The 25538-nt window shown below is 41.0% G+C and overlaps 1 protein-coding gene across 1 annotated transcript in view; it reads right to left on the reverse strand.

Moving 5' to 3' along the window:
• Positions 1–672: 672 nt before the first annotated feature.
• Positions 673–25538, reverse strand: part of LOC125905621 (unconventional myosin-XVIIIb-like) — a 77425-nt gene continuing 52559 nt past the window's right edge. The window contains exons 33-44 of the mRNA XM_049603729.1: positions 22844–22948; positions 22277–22438; positions 20784–20897; positions 16765–16881; positions 16572–16655; positions 16230–16367; positions 15952–16137; positions 8093–8226; positions 6098–6139; positions 3327–3497; positions 2178–3133; positions 673–854 (exon numbers count right to left, since the gene is read on the reverse strand). Coding sequence (XP_049459686.1) covers positions 2188–3133; positions 3327–3497; positions 6098–6139; positions 8093–8226; positions 15952–16137; positions 16230–16367; positions 16572–16655; positions 16765–16881; positions 20784–20897; positions 22277–22438; positions 22844–22948 — 2199 coding nt within the window. The 3' untranslated portion in view covers positions 673–854; positions 2178–2187. The remainder of the gene's footprint in view (positions 855–2177; positions 3134–3326; positions 3498–6097; positions 6140–8092; positions 8227–15951; positions 16138–16229; positions 16368–16571; positions 16656–16764; positions 16882–20783; positions 20898–22276; positions 22439–22843; positions 22949–25538) is intronic.

Consider the following 25538-nt stretch of genomic DNA (forward strand, 5'->3'; position numbering starts at 1 on the left):
GTTGACTAATTCTGACATAAAGAAATGAAAAGATGGATAATTAAATTAGATAAAACACTTGTGGGAATTAAGAACTCACAAATTCATTACTTTCTACCACCACATTTTCTTTTTACTTTTCAAGGACCTATAATATATCTTTTTTTTTTTTTTTTGGTCCGTTTTCTTGCCCTTTTTACCCAACATTTTTCAAACCTATCAGATTCAACCTGTATGAAAACATAATTCCAGCGAGCTGGCATACATGAAGGGAGAGATGGAACATGTGGAGAAAATGTAGAAACATATGTTATGGTAAACAAAATGTCATGAATTGATATATTAGAACATTACGTTGACATCCACAGAAAATATATTTGCCATTACTTTACGTGGAAGGTTATGCACTAAATATTACTGTAAAAATGTCATCACACAACAAAATTCCAGGACTTTTCCAAAACTTTCAATGATTTTTACCAATCCCATGACACTTCCAGGCCTGGAAAAATATGATTGCGAAATCATGACTTTTCCAGGTTTTCCATGACCGTGGGAACCTTGCATTTAAGTTTTTCAGTTGCACCGAGAGAATTATGTCACAAGTGGTACTTTCTGTGTGTAAAAATCTGGTATCTGATTAAATATAACATAAATGCCAAATATGAGAAAATAAGTTCACAAAGCACAAAGTTCATTTCATTTTTTTATTCATATACAAACAGTGCTTTTCTGAAAATACAGTTGATTAAGTGCAGATGTATTTTCAGGAGGTTTTAATAAAGTCAAAAAAACATCCTCGTTGTCTTCTGAAGAGTTTGGTTCATCCTGGCCTGCAGCTCCTGCAGCCTTCAGTCTGTCTGTGCAGCTCACAGCTGGATGAGGAGACACAAAGAGGCGGATGGAAGAGACAAAGACAAGATGGTCAGAACAGGAAGGATGCTGTGAAACAGAGAGGAAGCTACATGTATATACTGTACAGGTCTGGGCCTGCAGTTATCAAACACCTCAGAATCACTGCACTGAAAGTTGAATGGGGACTAAAAATACCACATCAGAGTCCGACTTTATCTGCTCTCAGCAGGGAGTAGAAGTTCTCATTTGGGAGAAACTGACGTCACGTTTTACAGCCCTCATAACCATAAAATTAAACTGATGTCGGCTCCTTGTAGTTTTTCTCCACAGTTTCAGTGTGCAGTCACATTTAACATCTGCTAATCAGCACTAAACACCAGGTTCAGCTGAGGCTGATGGGAACGTCTTTAGCTCTGCAGGTATTTGGTCATAAACCAAAGTATTAGGCACATTAAAATGCTGATGATTCTGATGATGGCATTAGATTAGACAAGACATGATTCATCCTGAGGGGAACATGAATGAATTGCGATATTTCCCCCCAAAATACAAATGTGGACCTTATATCAGCGCTAGAGGAAATGTCAGAGGATCATCAACGATGTTAGAATTCAACCTCTGGGGAATGTGAATGTTTCCGTACAAAATTCATTCTTGAGATACTCTGATGTTACGGTTCTTAAATCCGTCTCACCGTTAGCTTACTGTGTTTATGTTGTGGTGCATTTTTATTGTCATCCTGCAGTGTCTCTTCCTGCTGCCTGTGCGTAGGGGCTGCTATGCCACTTTTGCAGTGGAGAGGGAAAGGTTAAGATCATTTGAGCTGATGACAACTACGCGTGTTACTGTGGTTGCAATAAAAACCTCCACACGGAAAAAGCCAATACTTTATCAATACAGCTGTTTAGCAACATGTAATCATGTAGAAAAGTGATATTTCAGTCTGCTCTGTCCGCAGTCTCTCATCCACCACCGCTAATATTATGTTATAAACAAGTACAGAGGCTTTTCATCTAATAGCAAATTGTTACCAACAAGCTAAAACAACAGCTGCTGATGTTAAACGGTTTAGCTCAGTTTGTCCTGTATCTTAAAACTTACGGGTGGTCATGTGACCTGCAGGCAGTGAGTCTCCTCAGCACATAATGGTCATGAGTTTAAGAATTACTTCTGTAAAAGGAAAAAGGATTCTTCCTGTCTTTTAAACTCAAGTTAAGACATGACAGGTAGTTCAGATATTTTCCTGTAATGATCTATAAACAATCTGATGCATGAAAAACTAAATTAAAGCCTTTATTTGTACAGCTTATAACATGTATAGAATACAGACCGTGGTGTCTCACCTCATTTACATCAGTCAACCTCCTTTTTTAGGTATTTCTTCATGACTGAAGCCACGTCTCCCCCCTCACTGCCCTCCGCCTCCAGTCTCTCCCCCTGCGGCCTCTCAAACCTGCGTCTCACTCCGCCTCCCTGGGAGCTTCCACCTGAGCTGGAGGACTCACTTTCAGAGCTTTTCCTGCTGCGGGTCGAAGGAGGCAGCTCTCCAAAGCGGACGCTCAGCGCCCTCCTGCCTCCTCTGACTGAGCTGGCCAGGCTGCTGGTGGACTGAGCTCTGCGGATGGCGGGCAGGATTTCGGAGGATGCGTCGTCACGGTCGTCAACCAGGTGGCGGTTTTGGAAGACCATAGGTTCTGAACCCAGAGACGCTTCGCCTCCATCCTCTGTAACAAGACTACCCAGCATGCACCGCCTCAGTGCCTGAGGGGAGCGCTGTATGGGGGTCATCTGGGAGCGGAGGGGTTCGTCTCCGTCCTCCTCTGGGATGGCCAGTGAGGGAGGCTGATGGCGAGCAGTGAGGGAGGAAGTCAAGGAGGAGAGGTGAGGCAGTGAGGGAAGCGCAGAGAGGGAATCACTTGAGTTGAAGCGAGAGAGTTTGGCTCCAGATGTAGAGACGGCAGCAGATGTCTGGGCTTCACTGATAGAGCGAGCGCTGGCAGCTCGAGGCAGGAGTGGCGAGGACGGTTTGAGGATGCTGGGGCCAGGCCGGGGCTCCTGGAGGTCACCTGGACCGAGGGAGAGGGCTGAGGTTCTTCGCCTGAGAGTCGAGGCCGCGGTTGTTTGATAAACTGGCAGGGAGACGGTGCTGCCGGCTCCTTCTCCTGCGTCGCCGCCAGCTCTGCGTTTACGGAGTCCGTCCAACAGCTCAGACAAGGCTGAAGAGGACGGGGCTCGACTGGGACCTCTGGAACCCCCACCTCCTGCCTCAGAGCCATCGTCATCAGGATCCACACAGGAACTTTAGAGGAAGAAAAGAGACACTATATCAGTCTAAACAGCCCATATGACTGGTTAACATACATCTAAGGCTGCAACTAACAGATATTTTCATTATCAATTAATCAACTGACTGTTTGAAAAATGTCATTAAAATAGTTGCTGATTCGTTCTGTCACTGCAGCTCAACTTCTGTGTATGAACTGCAGGCTTACCGGAAGCTGTAGGTGCTCATGGTGTCAGCGACAGACTGGCGCCCGCTGATGGTACTGCTGCCATAGGGGGAGCCACCGCCACGGGAGCCTCCTCTGGGCACCCCTAACCAATGACGAATCCCCTCTCCTACATCCTCTGTCCCGATAGAGCCGACACTGGACACCGAGTCACTGCAGAGCAAAGTCACACTTTATCACAGCCTCAATGGAGACATGTCACCCTCCATTCTTTAGCTGGTAAATATGCACTATTAGCTGCATATTGAGCATGCACGCACATTACAGACTGCTGCTCAGCAATGATGATTCCACTGCAAGTCAGGGGAGGGTCACAGTTAGGGCTGCACCCTTACTTTAAAGATTCAAAACATCTGTCAGAGGCCAGAGTTTGACTCACAGCTGAAGCATCAAGTTTGTTTTTCTTTTATCTACGTGCATTATTTTCCAACAAAAAAATGCAGGTTAAAAGCCCTTAAGTTTTACACATCAGATCTGTCCCAATAAATAGAAAAAATCTTGGTTATGATGTTAAATTTGTTAAATTTACAGAAAATTATGACATCACAGTGAAGTTGCCCTTTGACCTTTTAGATGTCATTACTTTATCGTTTTATTATATTAGACATTTGTGTGAAATTTCGTAATAATTAGTGAAAGAATTCTTGAGTTATGGCCAAAAATATGTTTTGTTAGGTCACAGTGACCTTGACCTTTGACAATCACTTCATAGTTCAGTCCAAGTGAACTTACGTGCCAAATTTCAGGAAATTCCCTCAAGCATCTCTTGAGATATCACGTTCACCTGAATGGAACCAACATAAGGTCTCAGTAACCTTGACCTTCAAAATCTAGAATGGAATGGATGCAAGGTCAAAGTAACCTTGACCTCTGACCTTCCAACATGAAAATCTGATCATTTCATAGCTGAGTTCAGGTGAACGTTTGTGCCAAATTTGAAGCAATTCCCTCAAGGTGGTCTTTTGATGTTGCATCATTAGAATGAGACAGACCAGGTCACAGTGAAATTTGACCTATGACCACCAAAATCTAATCAGTTTATCAATGAGTCTAACAGAACACTGCGAGAAATTCCCTCAAAGCCTTATTGAGATATCACGTTCACCTGAATGAGAAGGACACAGGGTCACAGTAACCTTGACCTTCAAAATCAAATCAGTTCATGTAAGTCCAAGTAGACGTTTCTGCCCAAATTTGAAGAAATTCCCTTGATGTATTCTTGAGATATTACATTAATCGGAATGGGATTGCTGCAAGGTCAAAGTAACCTTGACCTTTGACTTTCCAACATGAAAAGTTGAGTTCAGGTGAACGTTTGTGCCAAATTTGAAGCAATTCCCTCAAGGTGGTCTTGAGATATTGCAGTCATTAAAATGAGACGGACCAGGTCACAGTGACCTTTAACCTATGACCACCAAAATCTAATCAGTTCATCTGTGAGACCAAGTGAACGTTTGTGCCAAATCTGAAGAAATTCACTCAAGGCCTTCTTGAGATATTGCGTTCAGGAGAATGGAACATACTGGTACATACATACAAAACGACAGCCAAAAACATAATGCCTTTTGCCACAGCTATCACGTCCTCGAACAGAATACTGAAGAACAAATACTGAAGCCATCATCATAGAACAAAGCTATAATGGCGTACGGCACGTTTTTAGATCAATGAATGCCATTTTCCAACCCTCCATGTAGCCACTGATTTCCATTAAACTCAGGTTGATTATCATATCAGCATAAAGACACTTGTACCACATACATAATTTATCACTGAACAGCATCTTGTTGTTTATTTTCTAACTGGTCCTTATGGAAATGTAGGAAAGATGCAAATTATGCAGCTACAGTAAAAACATACTTTATGATATACCTTACATTTAAAGAGGACTTGTAATTGTCAAGTAACTAAGGAGTAAAATGTTTTGGTGCAGCAGTGGCCCATGGACAGTTAGTAGCCATGCACGCAGACATTTCCACTTGAATCACCTTAAAGGATCATTTTAGATACTTGGGACTTGTTTTTTGTGGTTTTGGCCATCGTTCCTACTGTGTGTCCTTCAGTGATGATAAAATTGTACTCACCAGGTTAACTGCTGTGAACTCAGTATCAGTTTCTTCAAGTTGATGCGTGTAAATATATCAGACCTTACAAACCGTTTGAGTTTTGATTCTTTCAGCAAAATATGGCGTCAGTTTCTCCATGACAGTCTAGTGCTGCCGCCCCATAAAAATCTTAATGTGTACCAGTCGTCATATACAAGTTCACATTAATAAAGAATTAAGGCAACACTTAATAATCACAGTATATCACCAAGTTATTAAAACTTCATCTGTCCATTTAGGAAGCACGAGTGATTGTGAATCAGTAACAGTTTAATAATATCAAATGTATGAAGGTGGCAGGTGGTGTTGACGACGGGATACTTGACTTTATCTGGCTGAAGATGTGTTTGATAAAACAGGTTGGGAAACTGGTTTAGCTTTGTCCATCCTGTCCCATCGTGTGACTTCTTTTTATCACCTTGTTCTCAAATCTCATCACTTCCTTCAGTTAAATCAGAACTAACAGAAACGACGGCCAAAACCAGTCGTATTAGAAGAGAATGATCCTTTAAGAGGTGAAGTTCTCTTTCATATTTAACTAAGCATTATTACAATTAGATGTTTAATGATGACACTTCAAGTCCTGACGCAACGCTCAGGTCACACACACGCACTACCAACTCTCACACACATTCATGAGGTTCTTACAGGTCTTTCTTTCGAGTCAACGACTCCACAGCAGTTTGAACACTGGAGTGAAGGGCAGAGTGGTGAAAGGTTGAGTTTCAACACACAGACATGATCATGTAAAGGGATAATTTAGGTCCTTCGAAGTGGAGGTACTTATGAGGTACTTATCAACTGTCAGTGTATTACCTAGAGTAGATGTCAGTTGGCACGCCACCAGTTTGGAGAAGCAGGCAGGAGTACTGACACAGAAGCTAAGCAATGTACTGCTGTGGACAGGGGTCGGCATTTGTAATTTAGATGCCTTAAGATATTACAATCCATTTAATCAGTACACTATATTTAGAATATTTTCGTCACATTACCTTGCTGTGAGACAGCCCTTCCTGACAGGGAACTGAAGCCGTTAATTTACTTTCTTCAAATCCACCAGGCTCCACTGACAAAAACGGTAATTTTACCTTGCACAACACAGGAGTTGCTGGTCTATTGCTGTCTCGATCGGTTAGTTTGTGTGAGCTATTGTCTGACTTCGGTGTTTAAAGTAAGAAGTCACACAGTAACACAAACAAACTCACTGATCAAGCCAGCGGTAGACCAACAACTCCTGTGTTCTGTGGGGTAAAATTACATCCTATTCTCATTCCCAGGTTGTCAAATAGCCACCGACACTTCCTCACGCGCCTCTGCATGTGATATCAACACCAAAGGCACTCCTTAGTATCTTTATGAGACACACCAGGCATTCAGCTAACTCCAGTGTGCATCTGCAACATCACCTGAAGCTGAGAGCAACTGACGTCGTGTAAAGAAAGTGGAAGGGTTAAACAAAGCGGACTTTCGCCCAGGAGACCGGGAGACCACAGTTTGCTGATGAGCGGCGATCAGCTGTTGCTGCTGTTTGACACAGCACTGAAAGGTCGTCCTTGCAAGAGACTCTCCTCCTGCTTTTACTGCCCTGTTAGCGCATGCTAATCCAGCACAATGTGTTGTCATCAAATTTTGCTGCTCGGGCAGAAGCATGTGACATGTAATAGTAGATTTTGTCTGTAACCGTATTATATATGATGTGTTTTTTGCTATAATGCAATATGTTTTTACCTGTTTTACATGCTGTATTTAATTGTTGTTTTTAATTTTTCTAGGATGCCTTTTTACAGCTGGCGAAGGCAATGCCGATGAAAACTAGCCTTTTAGCTAATTCAGGAGCATTTACATTTGTTAAAGTGTTGATTAATGCACAGTGTCCCTTTTCTTAAATAAAAAAATCAATACATAAAAAATAAGATTAAAGCCTCGCAGCAGTGGTTTACATCTGACACAGAGCCATCAATCTCACAGCAACACCAAAACAGCTCGACTCTGTTGTTAAACCTGGTAATAACAATTGGATAATGTTAGCTCTGTGATGCTAACAGTTAGCCCCAGCAGCAGTGGTCCCATGATAAACTGAGAGAGGGGCTCGGCGAATCAATGAAATGAATAATGAAATGAGATTTTACCTGTTTTAAAAAGCCAAATTTGCAGTGATTGAAATTGCAAGGTCACTCAGAATTCACAAGGGATTGGCTGAATATGCCAAACTTGTTGCGAACTCAACATCTTGGTGGGACTGATGGGACCCAAGGGCATGACAAAGTGTATGAATTTGACGACCTGGTGATGACATCAGGTTGAAAATTACTGTTTTTTTGTCAGAGTTTGGTGGCTTTGAAGAGTGAAATATAACAGCTTCAGCTCCCAGTCAGAAAGGGCTGTTTGACGGCAAGGTAAAGCGGAGACAATATTTGACATGTAGCATAAACTTAAACTGATAATGATTTTTTTAGGCTGCTAAAACACACATTGTTGCCACCCCTGTCCACAGCAGTACACTGCGTAGCTTCTGTGTCAGTACTCCTGCCTGCCTCTCCAGGTAATACACTGTAGATAAGTACCTCATACAACAACACCTCAAAAGATCCAGACTATCCCTTTAAGTCAAAGGAGGGAGTTCCCCTCAGTGAAGCCAGTTACCTTTCAGAGTCGCTCTCGTCGCTCGACTCCACTTCCTCCAGGGCGGCCTGCAGGTCCACAATGCGACGGATAGACGTCTCCAGGTCCGCCTGTAACGCCTGTCTGACGGCGCTGAGCTCCTCCACCTGCATCTCCTGTAAAACAAACATGAGGTTAAAGGATATTTGTCGACAGTGAAGGTGCTCACCTTCAACGGGGCCAGCTGTGTGTTTTCATCCTGGCCCCCCCTACAACCCGGAAAGACCCCGTGGCCCAATCCGCCACAGCAATTACCTTCATTCCACCCTATATTACCTCATCAGTCAAACACTGAATGTCCAATGGCATGTCCTCTCTCTCATACAGTCCTGCGACCTCTGGAGCCTCTGGTGCTGACGCTTGTACCACGTTATTTACAAAGAAAATTGTTACATACGCACGCTGACATTGGGAGAATGGAGTGATTTATTAATTCATCTCATCTGTTTTTTTGTTTTGTTTTTTTGTTCTGTCTCACTGGCATCCTGTCACACATGCCTGAGCACACACACACACACACACACACACACACACACACACACACACACACACACAAACACATACATATACAAAAGCTTCCAAGCTTTCAAAGTTATTGGCTTTGTTGGCTTTGAGGAGACGGGTGTGGGTGCAGTGGTTGTCATAGAGACACGTAACCATGTAAGAATGTGTGTGTGTGTGTGTGTGTGTGAGTGTGTGTGTGTGTGTGCCCATAACCTTGAAGAGACAATGAGGATTAATCACAGTCAGAGAGAGAAAGCAGGATGAGGGAGAGATGACGTTAAGGAGGAGGAGGTGGAGGAGGAGTGTGTGAGCATGTGTGTGTGTGTATGAATATGTGTATTCATGCAGGCTGTGTACGTGTGTGTGTGTGTGTGTGTGTGTGTGTGTGTGTTAGGTTGTTAGAGGGCATCCTTGTGTGTGTGTGTGTGTGTGTGTGTGTGTTTATTGCTTGCTTTGTGCTAATAACTGAGTAATTATTGAAGCTCCTTCTCTTTTTCTCAGAGGTCACGAAGAAATCTGCTGTGAACAGGAACATGATCGAATCTGAAACTCAGAAAATAACTGGCAAAATATTTAATATCTATCTGTATTTATTATGTCTCTGTCGGACTGTAATGGACTCCCCGAACCTGCCAAGCTCTAGTCATTCTCTCAATATCAGACATTTGTTTAATACGGAGCCGCGCTGGTTACATTTGTGAAAAAAATAGTGCGAAGAAATGAGATCCTATTCCTCGACTTTATCAATGTGTGGAAACGAGATTATTCAAGTTCCAGATGTGGTGGGACGGTTGTCAGTTCGGGAGTGATGCTGTTTATTATGCAGCAAATAAAGGTAATTAGATTTGATAGTAGGGCTGCACAATTAATCACAAATTAATCACAATTGTGATGTTGACATTTAAAAGACGTGCTCCACTTACAGGAACTCTGCTGCTAACAAATCAAGCGCTTCCTAAACTAACAGCAGCCTCCGCTATTGAAGGTCCACTACGCAGATTTGCAAATCCTGAAATAGAGAAGCCATACTCTCCCTATGATTGGCTAGAGCTCGCTGACTTCTTTGGTTGGATTGGTTAAGTTTAGGCATGAGGAGTCTGGGATTGGTTAAGGCTGAGGTAAGAATGTCTGGGTGAGCCAATCAGAGGCAGAGTAAAGCCTAATTTTTGGTTGGGTGCACAACACTTTTGAAGAGTAAGACATATTTTTGACAAACAGAAAGTGTCACTCAACATTTTTCTTTAATGTTGCGCACCTTGAGAATTTTCTTATGTCACTGACAACAATGTTGCGCTATGCATTTATTAGTATCACTATAGTCATGACGGAGAGCGGTTTAAAATCCACAATGACTCTGACCTGCATTCAGCGTCTCTGTCCACACAAGCAGCCGTCTGTCAGCAGCAGCTCATGTGGAGCCGAGAGAACAGCAGCCGGTCAAACTGCCCTCACCAGGCTGACTGACAGCAGACATCTACAGAACCGAAGTGGTTTTCATATCAGCTCCACGGAGAGAAATCAACAGTGTCTGTATTCATTGATTTTATGTTTGCAGACTGGGAGCTGTACAATCAATAAATATAAGGTTAATGAGATACCCACACCTACACAGCGTGATATTTGTATGATTTAAACAGTTGTATGTGAATATGATGCACTAAACGCGACAGAAGCAGAGTCAGACCTCTAAAAAAAAAAGCAGGCCGTCTCTGGTGTCACTAAAGCATTAAATGAAAATGTTGTGCGACCGTTTAATTTATGTCAAGCAACACTCTTCGAAAGTGTCAGGCCATTCATTCACTATCCTAGGAAACAGAAACTTGCGTGCACTATGTGTGCACCCTGCAGAGACAGAATGTGAAAAACCTTTCTTAATGTTGCTGCTGCAGATGGGCAAAACATCTGTTCATCAACTGTCATCATCTGCAGACTACATGAGGCTTGTGTCTGCATCACAAAGCAGCACAACTAACTTCTTAAACCACCTACAAAAATATCAAGATGTGCAGTACGATGAATGCGTGAAGACAAAGAAGAATAACGTTGCTAATGTTGCCTCACTACAGAAATCAGTAGACAGCGATGCTTAACAGCATATCACGGTACGATGAATGAAATAAACTAGAAAAGCAGTCAGAGTGTGCAGACCTCCGCCAAGTAGGTGATATTCCCTCCCCCTCTGCGTCAGATTTTGCAGCCTGCATCACAGTTAGGTTATTTGCATCACTATCATTATTATTAGGGAGCGATCACACCGAGATGAAATGCTAGAAATGCGACGGCAGTAAAACCATTATTTTCCTATGATACGGTGCGTCTGACCGGCATTCAAGCGTCTTTTTAGACGGGTGTTTTTGTAGGCGCTTCTTTTTAGACATGCGTAGATGCTGAAAAGTTAAAATATTTTCAACTTTTTGAGCGTCAGACGCCAGTAGCTAGTGCACATTGAATAAGCGCTTCCAGTGTTTCAAGCGTCTTTGAAGCATCCGCATCTCTAGCGTCTCACTTCTGTGTGATCACCCCTTAGGTTATATATGCCTTCACCATGGAGACACTGGTGTATTTATTTCATTTTTATTTTGTACCAACACAGAATATAATGTTTTTTTTGTATTTTTCACTTTTCCAACACAGAACACTAATTTCAACTTTAGAATTACAACAATATTTAGCAAGTAAAACAAGACGTGCTTTCCGGCCACCAGATGGCGCTATTTTCACCATCTTTAGAAATTGGAATTGCTGAGGCTGTCAGACAACAGACTTTTTTTTATTATTTTATCCACTTTGCTTCAACCGATCACCACCACCATTTCATCACTTGTTGCTTCTCCCATTATCCACCTTTCCTGAAAATTTCATCAAAATCTGTTAATAACTTTTTGAGTTATTTTGCAGACAAACAGACCAACGCCGGCGAAAATATAATCTCTTTGGCGGAGGTAATAAAAACATAGCAGTGGATACGAATCTCTCTAGCTCTCAAAGACGGACTGCAATAGTCAATACAATCACATTCCATTTGGCCAAAAATATCTGTCCTGTAAACACTGTTTTCATCTCGGTACATTCTGTAATGGCGCATTTACTTTTGTATTAACATATATTTTGGGTACAATCTTATTTTTATTGTGCTTCTATGAAATTAACTGAATTCAGGCGAAGAATAACCTTATTTTAAGTTTTACTCAGTGCTCTGTTGTTATGATTCTGGGTATTAAGTTTTGGTACAAGTTATTTAGATTTTGTTTCTAGGAGATACGCTGTGAATACGTACCAAGTTATTTTGATGCAATTATTTAAACATTAGCAGCAGGGCTAACTCCTGAAAATCAGAGATTCGAATCGTCAGCTGACTGACTTTGCTTCAAGTCTAGCTGTCGTTTTTTTTTTTTTTTTTGTTTCTCAGTGTGCTTTGCAGTTTACTTCAGAGGACACTGCTTCTTCAGATTTTGCTGCAGAGTGAGCGCTCTTGACTTCCACACTACGCGTTGGTACATACAACTGCAGACACGCAGGCAGCGGCACAGAGGAAGCGAAGCTTTGCACCATAAGGCTCTGAGTTAACAATATCTGCTCTTGTCTGCTGTGAAGTGGTGAACTTACAGCTCACAGCAACTTACTACATCAGTCTCTAACCCGCTGTTAGCTTGTTTAGTATATTACGTTAATGCCACTGTCGCACTTAACATCCCATTGAGCCCCATTTAAACTTTAAAACTTCATATGGAACAGAGTGAATTGTTGAATACTCGTATTAAACAACTGAATCTGATTTGACTGGCATATTCTGAGACAGGCGCAGCCCTAATTAGAAGGACTGTAGCACAACATGAAAGTGAAAGCAGTGCTCTGTTTATTGAAATGTTGCAGTGCAATAAAGATATTTTGCCCCTTAAATCAATGAATAATTGTGATAAATAATCTTGACCTCAATATTGATGAAATAATCACATAATCAATCATTTCGGTCACGATTATGAAGCTGTCATTTGTAGCCATTTAGTCTTCCAGGTACTTCTAGCTGGCGCAGAATGAAATACACTTATTGGTTGTTTTTGGTTGTGTACAGGAGTTACTGACAAATGTCTTGTTATATTTTTGATGTTTAATATAAAGTAGTGTCATGAAATTTGGCTTGACACTAAATCTTAATACATCTTACTGTATACTGCATACATGTACATGCCTTTTGATAATAGTGGGGGTTCTTTTAGAGACAAGTTTAAAAGAAGATAGGGTTCTTTCAAGTCTGACCTCAGACTAATAATTTAACTGTCTCCCTTTTCTCCGCTGTTTTTTTAAAAGACTGTCTGACTGCTGACAGACGTTGTTCCAGAGCTCAGCTATTAACTTTGTGAGAACTGTGTTATTTTTATTAACAAGAGAAACGAAGCTGAAAAGCTGGAACATTAGATCCAAGTTCTCCTGAAACAATCGTATAAAATCAGGAAAATGATGCTCAGACGACACACTGTAAGCCGAGCCTTTATCGGGTTTACATACAATAAATGCATGTTATTAATTGTGTATATAAACACAACATTTATGACCCAGGTTGCAAAACTGAAATTATTATTATTTCAAATGCTATTCTAGTAGCTGGCACATTTACAGAAGATCATTGTTTTGTGGCCAAATCCTGCAAAACATTCTAGCTTTACTAAAATGTGATGATTAAAACAAGGTTTGAAAACACATCAGACATATAAAGATGTAATTACGACAGAGCGTTTATGTGTCTGCAGAGAGTCTCCGTCCTGCTGTCAGTGCTGCTATGATCAAACTTGTGCAGTAATGAAAGTGATGTTTTCTAATGTTCCAGATAATACACCAGCTGTTGTTTTGAGAACAGTGGAGGAGAAGTGGCTGTTTCGGAAGTGGGGTGCGCTTTCTATCATAGCCTGGAGGAAGTGTTTCTTGCCAGGGCTTTTTAAGTACCAGCCTGGCCTTAAAATGTTGTCTCACAGCCTGGATGGGAGTAACGCCTGTTTGGGTTTATATTTAGCAGCCTCAGTGGCGCTCAGGTAGAGCTCTGGTGATCTGTCTGCAGGTGGCAGGAACGCCAAAGACAAGTGAGCCTGCAGTTATCTCCATTTCTGGGCAAAGGGCTGCTGTTTGTGTCTCGTCATGGAGCACAGAGGTTTTTATCTACTACTGTTGTTTTCCTTTTTATTTAAATGTGACAAAAGTGTGACATGGCAACAACTGCTGTGAGGGGGAGTGGTCCTTATCTGCTGTGAGGGTCCTAAGGACAGAGGGATGTCCCATGCTGTAAAGCCCTGTGAGGCAAATTGTGATTTGTGCCACTAGGCTTTATGAACAAAACTGAACATTAAAATTAAATTCTTCACAATGCTGTGGCTGAATGTTAATTTATATACGCAATGTTAATTAAGTTCTTTTTTGATCATTATTTTCTCTTAAAAAACACCCCAAAAGAACCGACAGGAGTACTGTTAAAGTACCGGATCGATAAGCAGTATCCGTAAGAGTCAGGGGTGATTGCTCTCAGACAACAAGGGAGGCTGAACTTCCCCTAAAATTTCATAGAGGAAATGGTCAAATATTCACTACTGAATTTACGTTAAAATAAGAATTCACATTGCATTAAAGGTGCGCTAGGATGCGTTTCACATCATGACTATGATGTTCAAACATCAGCTGTTTATCACCAGTTTTCAAACGCGACCTCCCTGTCATACATTCTCGTGTCAGCACGGTAGACGCGGAGCCTCCAAGCATTCCTATGAGACAGCGCTGAGCAGGTTTTTCATGCAGCAAAGCGAGACGGTCATTGGATAAATGCGACAAAATCATCACTTCCAGGGAGGCTCAGCTTCCCTGGGACCTAATGGAGCGGTAGGCGGAGAGGACGCTCAGTGTCTGCATGATGATTGGAGGAGTTGTCTAAAAGAACCCCTTTGTGATTGACAGCGCTTCGCATTTCAAGCTCAGTCCCGCGCGGATATTTGTGAGTGGAGTCTTCTAGCAGAGTGCCGTCTGGAGTTCCTTATTTCCATAAGCGATATAGCTCATTTTCACCGTTAAACCCATCTGAAAATCTTTGAGGTGTGTTTTGCTGTGGTTCTACGAATTTTATGATGTGAACTTAAAGTGAGCTTCCCCTGTTTGAAAGACCAGCAGCCGCCACTGGTAAGAGTAGTAGTATCGTTGAAATCTTAACGATACTCATCCCTATGGCAGACCCCTCAGAAGGGAGAAACAAACTTAATTGAAATTAAAAAAAAATAATAATAATAAAAAATGACTTAATAGATAAGTAATTCTTTAAAAAATATATATATAACGTTAAAACTGATATAAAATAAAGAGATGATAATAGTGATACAAAATAAACAAATAAATATATTAAATACTTTTTTTTTTTTAAATTATAATTTACAGTAAAAAAATTAACCATTACCAAAAAGAGAGAAAATTAGAACTTTAAGGTGGATCCCTCCTCTGTTACTCTTCCTGGGGTTACTTCAAATTTTTCACTGTTAACTGAGATTTTTCTAATCTGAATTAAGAATCTAAGGACAGAAGGTGTAGTATGCTGCACAGATTAAAAAGCCCTTTTATGCAAATTTGTGATTCAAGATACTCAATGTATGTTCAATGTATCTTCGCTTTAGTTCTGAAAAGAGAGTAAAAATTATATCAAAAAATGAAGTAAAACAGACTTAATTGAAGATTAAAAATATATAAAATAAATAGTAAAAATAAATAAAGAATAATTAATGGTGACAGAAATATTAAAAAAAAAAATACAAATAAAATTTACAGTTGTAATTGTAAAAACAAAGGAGAAGAGAAAAGATAAAAAATACAATACTTTTTCCCATTAAAAGGGTTTTTTATTGGGGAGTTTTTATTACCAAATTGTGTGTCTGAGGACAGAGGGGGTTTTCTGTTGTACAGACTGTGGAGCCCCATGAGGGAAATTAGTGAATTGTGATATTGGGATATATGAAACTGACTTGACTTGTATCTCCAGATTTGGATATTCAGATTTGTTTTATATTTTGAGTATTCCTTTAGGAAGTGAAAAAATTCTCTGCTTCTCACTACTAAAGCCACATAAACTACTAACACCCTGTTGAAGTATCTGAGAGTTGATCTTTGAGTACACATGAACAGTGACAGTGTGTGTGTGGATTTGTGCACGTACATGTGAGTGGTTATTAAATGCCACTGACATCACAAATGGAGGAATTTGGCAGAAAAGGCCAATGATGACAGCAGCATCCACAACATGTGCAGTTATTTATGATCCAGTGTGACTGATTGTGAGACTGAACGCAGCAGCGGCGGCGGTGTGAGCGCGTTACCAGCTCCATGCGTCTGCGGCTGCTGTCCTGCTCTCTCTGAATCAGCTCCTCCATCTCCAGCCTCACGTCCTGCAGCCGCTGCTGGTAGTAGCGGGCGTTCTCTCTCTCCCGAGCTTCAGCCTGCGCGCTCTGCTCCAGCTCCTCTCCCAGACGTACCACGCTGTCCCTTAAACGCAACACCAGCACCTGCGCATCACACAAGTGGGACAACATTTAAATAAAAACTCCACAGGCTGATAATCATGTGTTGAAACTGGGGACGCGTCACGTGGTCTCACCTCAAACCTCTTGACTTGCCCTCTCTGGAACTCCAGTTTGTTTTCCAGGTCACACACACGTGCCTCCTGTTTGCTGACAATGCTACGCCCCACGGTGGACGACTCCAGGAACTGCACCCTCGACACGCTCTGCTGGAGCTGCATTATGAGTAGGAGGGAGAGAGAAAGGAGCCAGGACACATTTGGAGAGCCAAATTAATGCACCGATACAGCAGTGAATGTGAAATCTTGTAGTTACACTGAGATCTGTTGTAAGAAGGTTAAATGATCCAGAAATCCATTACAGTCTCACATAAACCTCTCAGTGCTACATTTAGCCTGTGATGGTCTAAGAAAACTCACCTCCTCCTGCAGAGAGTGTCTCTGTTTCTTCACCTCCTCCAGTTCGGCTTGCAGCTCTCTGATCTGAGAGATATCACTAGAGGACTAAACCACAGGGAGAGTGTGACAGAGATTGATTGATGATTTAGTTTCAGGAAACAAAAGTGATTTACAGAGCTAGAAACACAAACTGTAAGCAAGTCCAGAGCGGCACCTGAGCAATGAGCGCTTTGTGCTTCTTCATGAGTTCATTGAGGTCTTCCTGGTCCTCCTCGAGCCTCTTCAGCAGGTCTGCCTTCTCATGCTGCAACAGAGCTAACTGCTCATCCACCTGGACACAGAGATAAAGAGGTTTCCCACTGGAGAAAAAAACCCAACACCCACTGAGATCTGTCTTTAATGGAAAAGGTCACAATCAGCATTCACTCCCAGGACAACTCTGCAGTAATCACAGCTCAAGCTCCAGCCGCCAGTGATGGAAATACAAAACCAAACGCACTATTTCTTTGCACCTTTGTTGATGCAATGCCAAGACGGACTGCCATAAAATACTGTCCGTCTCCCTCCAAGCAGCTCCCAAAATTATTGAAAACTTTTAGTCGGCATCATAGACTGTATATAAAGTTGGACAATTTGACATCACTTCCTCCCATTGTACAAAAATGAAGCCAAAACATCTGCTAGCATCTTGCACCGGTGACATCATTTGGAGCCAGAGCCTGCACGGCAGCGATCTCCGCAGCGTCGATTTCTTGCCCATACACAAGCAGTGCCATTGATCATGACCAAACTGATTGGCACACATAGCTGTCGATCACGACGTCAAACCTCTTCTTATAGCATCAAATAGCTTATTAAAATCAAACTTATCTGGAAAACCAACACTTGAGCAAACATCAGTGTGATAACAACGACGTACAATGACAGAAACCATCTTTGGGGAAAATGTATTTGACATGCACTTTGATTTTTTAGTTTGGTCCATGTCCCATCCACTAACATGGAGGAGGCGGGGTTTATGACCTCTAGTGCAGCCTGCCACTACGCATTGATTAAGATGTTTTGGCTTCGTTTTTGGGGAGTTGTTATGTCTATAGTTGGCACCAAGTTTGAAAGAGAAACTGAATAGTTAAGAGATAACAAAGAAGTAACCACTGTAACATTTTAACTGGCCTAAATGCTGCTTTACTGACCTGTTTTCTAGCTGAACAGCTCAGGTCAGTCTCAGTCTATTGCCAATTTTTAATATGTTTTCCCATGTTCCCACATCTCAAGGGTGTAATTTGCATGTTTGTCATTTCACTTTGATTATGACTATGTACTCTGCTGCCAAAATCCACACAAGACAAGACTAACAGAAATAAAAATGTTGACATAGTGTTCTCGATCACCCTCAAGGATTACCGTGTGCACACAGAAGAATGAAGTTTGGTCAACAGTGCTAGTTTTATTGCCCAGGGTTTTGCCTCCTAATACTCTTATTTCCGCTACACACAGAATTAAAAAAACTGCTCACCCACTCCCGCATATTTTGGTTCACGTGTGACTGTGACTGTAAAAATAATGGACGTAGCCACCTTGATGTCACACACAGGTTTGTGAACTCCTGTTTTGAAGCAGTGAGTTTGGCTTTTTGGCCATCGTCATCTTGTTTTTTTTGGGAGCCAGAAGTAACGACATTTTGGTGAGAGGCTGGAGCTGTGGATGAGTGAGGGATGGATCTGACAGAGAAGTCGAGGACACTATCAGCAGAGAGCCTGTCACTCAAAGGTGGCCCACCTTTAATAATGCGTAACCTTAAGCCTTATTAAAATGTAAAAAGGTGAGTTATATAAAAATTGACCCCTTTACAGTTGTCGTGAAGGGGGAAATTAGCTTCAGAGACCTAAACTGTTTTTTGTAACATGATTATTTCTGCTGTAAACCTGGGCATTTTAATGTGGGGGTCTATGGGGATTGACTCGCTTTTAGAGCCAGTCTCAAGTGGTCATTAGAGGAACTGCAGTTTATGCCACTTCAGTGTTGGCTTCATTTTTCAGCCCCAGAGGCTGCCATTTGGTTGTGACACTCAGAAAAAAGTGTCCACTGATTTATAGACGTCTCTTTCACAATGTAAGTCTATGGGAAAACGTTTTTTTGGGTCCCATGACATCATGTGATGGACGTGGAAGTCATAGCTACAGAGTCTGGCCACTATGTAAAATTAGCTGTTCCTGGGGGCTTGGCTTTAACAAACAACACATCACCCCAATCTTGGCTTCTCTAAATTGGCTCACTGTTTGATTTAGAATTGATTTAAAGGTTTTCGTGATCTCTTTTAAAGCAGGTCTAGAGCAGCAATGTTGACTCTACACGAGCCAGACTCTCAGGTAGGGCCTTTCTGTCCGTTCCAAAGTCGAGGCTTAAATCTAAAGGTGACTTTGGCTGGCTGTCTTCAGAACGACCTGCCTGAGGAGATAAGGTTCGCAGAGCCACTGACTTCACTTCAATTTCTTCTTAATACCCATTTTTATAGATCTGCCTTCATGTGATGTTTTCTTTTTACTGTCATCCTTTTTTATTGCTTTTATTGTCTTTTTTATTGCTGTTTGTGTTTATTTGTAATTAATTGCATCTTGTTTTTGTTTGGCCTTAGTGTTTGGCTCTCTGTTGTTATATTGCCTTCTGAGTGTCCTACTATTGCTTTGTCTGTCAAAACACTTTGTAAACTCTGTTTTTAAAGGTGCTATACAAATAAAGTTATTATTATTATTTTATTAATTGTAGTCTATGATATGTAGAGCACTTTATTGATATGTGGTGAATAGGTCCTTAATAATGAAGAGGTGCCCTGTTGTTGATGTTTGGGGTTTTGTTTTTGGTGCTGTTGTTGTCGGTGTTATTGTAGTGGTTTGTAATTTTATCTGATGATTACTTAGCACTGGGTGATATAATGATGATGTGATGTAACGATATATTTTCAATAAAGACAACAGTTTATATCGATATAGGGCCAAGTTGCGTTACATGACACGTACCAGTGTGCATCTCTTCTCTCTTACACTCTCCACACAGCTCCACCTCACTCACTCACTCACAAGTTCTCCAGCGACACTTTTTACGAGCCGTAGCCTGACGTGCACCTCCCCAGAAATGTAACTATACAGCGTGGTGACGCAGACCTCCTGTCTGTTTCTGTAAGCTGAAACTATTTCCCTCAGTGGAAACAAAGCTTTTATTTACTTTAATTTCACAGATAAGAAACAATAAATTGTGAAGACAATAAAGCCTCCACAAAATATTGCATTTTAAGTTTTGTGTGTGATTTATCCTGGCTTCAAATTTATACAATGTAAAATGCCATAGGCGTGTGCTAATAATGTTAGCATGTTGTATTTGTTTGGAAAACGTGTTTAGTATAAGACAGTTGCTTTGTCGGTGAACCTTGTGAGTTGGAATGGAGCAAAATCATGTAACCTTTGTTAAATGTTGCTGTTGTCCCTGGCTTCATATGAGTAGAGGAAAAGTCTGCTAGCTGCTAGGCTAATTTATACAATGTAAAATGCCATAGACTTGTGCTAAAAACACTAGCATCCTTTGGACAGATTTTCCTTTCGACACGTCAGCTTTTAAACTTTTCATGCACCGACTGCTCAGCTTGAAACAGCTGCAATCCACAGTTTTTCACTTCTCTGCATGTGACGGCTTTAAACATAAAGATAAAAACAGCATTATCTCAGTGTTCTATTAGTGAATCTACGTGTAATATTCAGGCCACATTTCTAATTCCTCTGTTAGGCTTACGGAAGGCATTAACACCAATTTCATCATCCATTGCTTTTTGCAGGCTCCTGTTTAAATAGGGTGATAACGGCGCACAGTCTCTGCTGGAGGAAATTCAGTGTTTCACTTGGTTGTTCACGTGAAAACTGACAGAAGTGCGTCAGAAATTAAATAAGAGAGCTGTATAGAGGAGCCTGGCTCCTTTTCACCTCTTCACAGCAGACCAATCACAGTGAGGAGTGGGCGTAAATGTTGGATTGTCCATTTCAGATTTGAATGTAAGGTTAAAGGATGTGGAAGGAAGGGGTTTCCAAAGTATTTGATTGGGCAAAAAATAAGAGTGTACTCCTTAACGTCTCCCTCACATCATTTTCATTCCTGTCCTGCATGGAAGCCTCTCTGTTTGTCAAGTATCTCTGCTCGTTTATTCAGGTTTTTGTTCTTTAATCCGTCACCTGTCTGCACACTCACCACACTCTTCTGTTTGCAGATATTTTCCAGCTCGATCTGAGAGTTCTCCAGCTCCTGGGAGAGAGTCGTCACAGCGGTCTCGGCCTCCAGCCGCCTCGCTTCACCCTCCTCCAGCTAAGTGACAACGCAGAGAAAGACAGAGAGACAAAGAGAGAGTTGTGTGAATGTATCTCAGACTGTGCAGAAGGTGACAGCGTGGTGTCAGGTGAATGTACAGGAAGTGTATGGGCGGATTAAGAAACAATGGGCCCCTGGGCGCTGACATGGAAAGGCTCCACAGCCTCCTCTACATACACGCACACACACGTGTCTCTTTGTGGTTGTTTTGTGTCTACTTGTAGTCATTTTGTGTCTCTTTGTGGTTGTTTTGTCTACTTGTAGTCATTTTGTGTCTCTTTGTGGTTGTTTAATGTCTACTTGTAGTCATTTTGTGTCTCTTTGTGGTTGTTTTGTCTACTTGTAGTCATTTTGCGTCTCTTTGTGGTTGTTTTGTCTACTTGTAGTCATTTTGTGTCTCTTTGTGGTTGTTTTATGTCTGCTTGTTGTCATTTTGTGTCTCCTTGTGGTTGTTTTGTGTCTACTTGTAGTCGTTTTGTCTCTTTGTAGTCATTTTGTGTCTCTTGGTCTATGTTTTGTATCTCTTTATGGCCACTTTGTCTCTTTGAAGTCGCTCTTTGTCTCTCTGCAGTCATTTTGTGTCTCTTTGTGGTTGTTTAATGTCTACTTGTAGTCGTTTTGTCTCTTTGTAGTCATTTTGTGTCTCTTGGTCTATGTTTTGTGTCTCTTTATGGTCACTTTGTCTCTTTGAAGTCGCTCTTTGTCTCTCTGCAGTCATTTTGTGTCTCCCTAAAGACGTTTTGTGTCTCTTAATGGTTACCGTGTCTCTTTGCAGTCACGTTGTGTCTCTTGGCAGTTATTTTTGTGTCTTGTTGGGTCATTTTGTGTGTCTTAGTCTATGGTTTGTGTTTCTTTAAGGTCACTTTGAAGTCGTTCTTTGTCCCTTTGTAGTCATTGTGTGTCTCTTTGTGGATGTTTTGTGTCTCTTTGTAGTCATCTTGTGTCTCTGTGGATGTTTTGTGTCTCTTCGTAGTCATTTTGTGTCACTTTGTGGATGTTTTGTGTCTCTTTGTGGTTATTTTTGTGCCTTGTTGGGTCATTTTGTGTCTTAGTCTATGATTTGTGTCTCTTTATGGTCACTTTGAAGTCGTTCTTTGTCTCTTTGTAATCGCATTGTGTGTCTTTGCAGTCATTTTGTGTCTCTTTGTCATCAGTTTGTGTTACTTAGTGGTTGTTTTGTGTCTCCTTCTGGTATTTTTGCCCCTCCTGTAGTTATATTTTGTCTCTTTGCAGTCCCTTTGCATTTATTTGTGCTCTTTCAGTGGTCATTTTAATTTGAATGACATTTTGCAAATGAAGGCCAGGGGGGGTCTGACACTTTGAGCCCCTGGGCCTGTACCCAGTAAGCTTGTTCAGCAGTCAATCCATGAGCGTACCTGGCAGTGAAGGCGCTCTATCTGCTCTCTGCTGCCGTTGGGCATGTTCTGTCCCGGGTTGTCAACGGTGGAGAGAAGCAGCTGGGCGTCAGCCAGCAGGGCATGAGTTCTCTTTAGGTCTCTTCTCAACTTCTTCTCCACATCGAAGTCTCTGTGCCCCACCTGCAACACGAGACACCTCAGATTAAAAGACATTAACCCTAAAATAGTTTATCTGGAGAACAATTCTTCACTCTGAACTCTTGAAAAGACTTGAACTGTATGCCAGCTTGGCCACAGACCAGGTCCTGGCCACTCATCAGGAGTCCAATTACATCCTGATGGTGACAGAGTGCTAAATTAGCTGCCGCCTTGCCTCCCTGCAGCATATGCTTGTTTTGTGGTGCCTGTAATGTACCAATGACATATTCATCAGCTAGAGAACATTAACCCACAATAATAATAATAATGATCTACGGTATAAGAGAGCTCGCTGGACGCTTATACAGTCAGAGCCTGCAGGGATAATCCTCACATCACATGAGGATATACTGTACAGGTGATACTGTCTGTGTGTGTGCTGTGTACCTGGTCACACAGAGTTGCTATGAGTCCCTCCAAGTCGTGCTTCTCATGAATCACCATCTGTTTCTCCTCATACTCCTGCTCCAACTGCATCTCCAACTGCCTCAGCTACACACACCAACACATACACACAGACACACACAGACACAAACACGTACAAAAACATAAATTGATGGACGAGCAGTCTGAATGGGCTTTTATTGTCCCTGACAGGAAATGTTCCCTGCAGCAGGTTGCATAATGATAAGCATAAAAACATCATCATCTGTGGAGGAGCATAAAAAAATAAACAGCACAAAATAAGCGAGGCCTCCCGACGATCTGCTGCTGAATAAATCAGACAGAGTTTAAACCTGCCAGAGGGAAGAAAGACGACATTCCAGCATGCAGCGGTGCAAAGCAGCTCCACATTTACTCAAGTAAAATTCCGAGGTACTTGTACTTTACCTGAGTATTTCAAGTTTATGCTACATTATACTTTGACTCCACTACATCTCAGAGGAAAATGTACTTTTTACCACACTACATATATTTGGCAGCTTTAGTTAAAGGTATACTTTGCAGTAATATCTTATCTTAAAGGGAAAAATGAAAATTTACCCATTATCTACTCACCCATATGCCGAGGGAGGCTCAGGTGAAGTTTTAGAGTCCTCATATCACTTACGGAGATCCAAGGGGAGAGGAGATAGCAACACAACTCCACCTAATGGAGGCTGACGGCGCCCCAGATTCAAACGTCCAAAAACACATAATTGAAACCACAAAATATCTCCCTACTGCTCGTCCGTAGTGATCCAAGTGTCCTGAAGCCCCGACATAAAAAGTTATTTGGAAAAACATCATTTGAACTCTGTTTTTAGCCTCATTGTAGCCTGTAGCTCTTTTTATGTCGGGGCTTCAGGACACTTGGATCACTACGGACGAGCAGTATGGAAATATTTTGTGGTTTCAATTATGTGTTTTTTGGACGTTTGAATCTGGGGCGCCGTCTGCCTCCATTAGGTGGAGTTGTGTTGCTACCTCCTCTCCCCTTGGATCTCCGCAAGTGTTGTGAGGACTCTAAAACTTCACCTGAGCCTCCATCGGCATATGGGTGAGTAGATAATGGCTGAATTTTCATTTTTGGATGCACTATCCCTTAAAAAAAAATAACAACGTATAGAGTAGACTCATACAGAAGTAAATCCCCTCAATCATCAGATATGACCCGCTTTCAAGAGTGTGGCGGTGTATTTATCTACAAAGACTCTGCCCTCTCATTTTCTTATTTTCTGTGTTCGGGACATTAATGGGCGTGTACCTCCACAACGCTCATATGAGGTTGGGACTTTATAAAAAGGAGGTGACCAGGTGCCAGGCTGTGAGCAGCAGGCATCCAAGAGATGCTGATGTTTACAAACAGCAACTGAAAATCCTGGATAGTATACCTAAAATATTAATAATAATGATAACTTCATTGAGGACACAAAAATGTCCATAGTACACTAAATTAAAAAAATAAACACGTTAAAAATGAATTTTGAAAAAATCTTGCAATTCAGATAAATAACTACAATAGATAAATAAATAAATTGTGATGTATTATTATGGATAAAGATAAAACATTACTGATCCTTTGGTGAACTTAATAAGCTACCTGGCACAATATATAAAGTAAAAAATATCAGTGCATATAAATTCAAATTATTAAAAATAATTCAAAGAGAAAAGCAGCGAATCTTCATATAAGTAAAACTGGATGCATGAAAACTTTTAGCATAAAAAGTGATGTAAACAAAAATCTGTATAGTTGCCAATTTATTTTTTTTATATTTGTCACAGTTATCGTTAATATAATTTTTATATATTTATTAATTATCATTTATTTTATTTTATTTTTCACTATTAATTACTACTATGTCGTTATCTCCCCATATACAGAGGAATTTACCTACCATATGTATTTTTACTTATCTGTAAATGGGCATCGAAACTTAGACATCAAACTACCGAGTCATGCATGATCTGAACATTTTCAATCAACAAAACTGACACAAAAAATGTAAATGTAATTACATTCTTCCACTGTAACTAAGTATACTGTACTAAAAGTAAAGGGGAAAACACATACATTAAGATGTGACTTTTGCGAGCAAGAGGAAATGCTACATCACACAATGATAAATTGTATATATTCACTGTATATTTATTTACGTAATATTGAATTAAATATAAGTATTTTTAATTTTATTTTTCATCGTTTTCTGTGTTGTTTTATCTTACCTCATCCCAATTTTATTTCTATTTATTTTTCTATTTTTATTTATTCATTTATTTTTTTCAACCTAGTTACATTCCACCACTGTATCTGGCTGTGTGATGATGAGTGTGCTGAGTGACCCTGTAGAAACGTTTGTATGCAGAGGAGAGATGTAACTGCTGTCTGGTTGCGTAACATTATGAAATAAAGGGAAAAAAATGAAGTGAAAAAAATTTGTTTTCTTCTTTCAGCCGAGGAAGGACATTCAAAAAGAGCCATCTGCACACAAACAACACAATACTGCTCTCTTACACAACTCAGGCTACTGGGTTCAGTGTTGGCAGAGAAGTTTCACTGCACATGATTTTCTGACGATGATTCTCTTGTTATGAGCAGGAGATGTGAGTTGTTGTGTTGTTCTGAAAACATTTGTAAAAGTTATAAAGATCTCCATTT

This window comes from Epinephelus fuscoguttatus, linkage group LG18 (genome assembly GCF_011397635.1).
Source record: "Epinephelus fuscoguttatus linkage group LG18, E.fuscoguttatus.final_Chr_v1".
Classification (NCBI taxonomy): Eukaryota; Metazoa; Chordata; class Actinopteri; order Perciformes; family Serranidae; genus Epinephelus; species Epinephelus fuscoguttatus.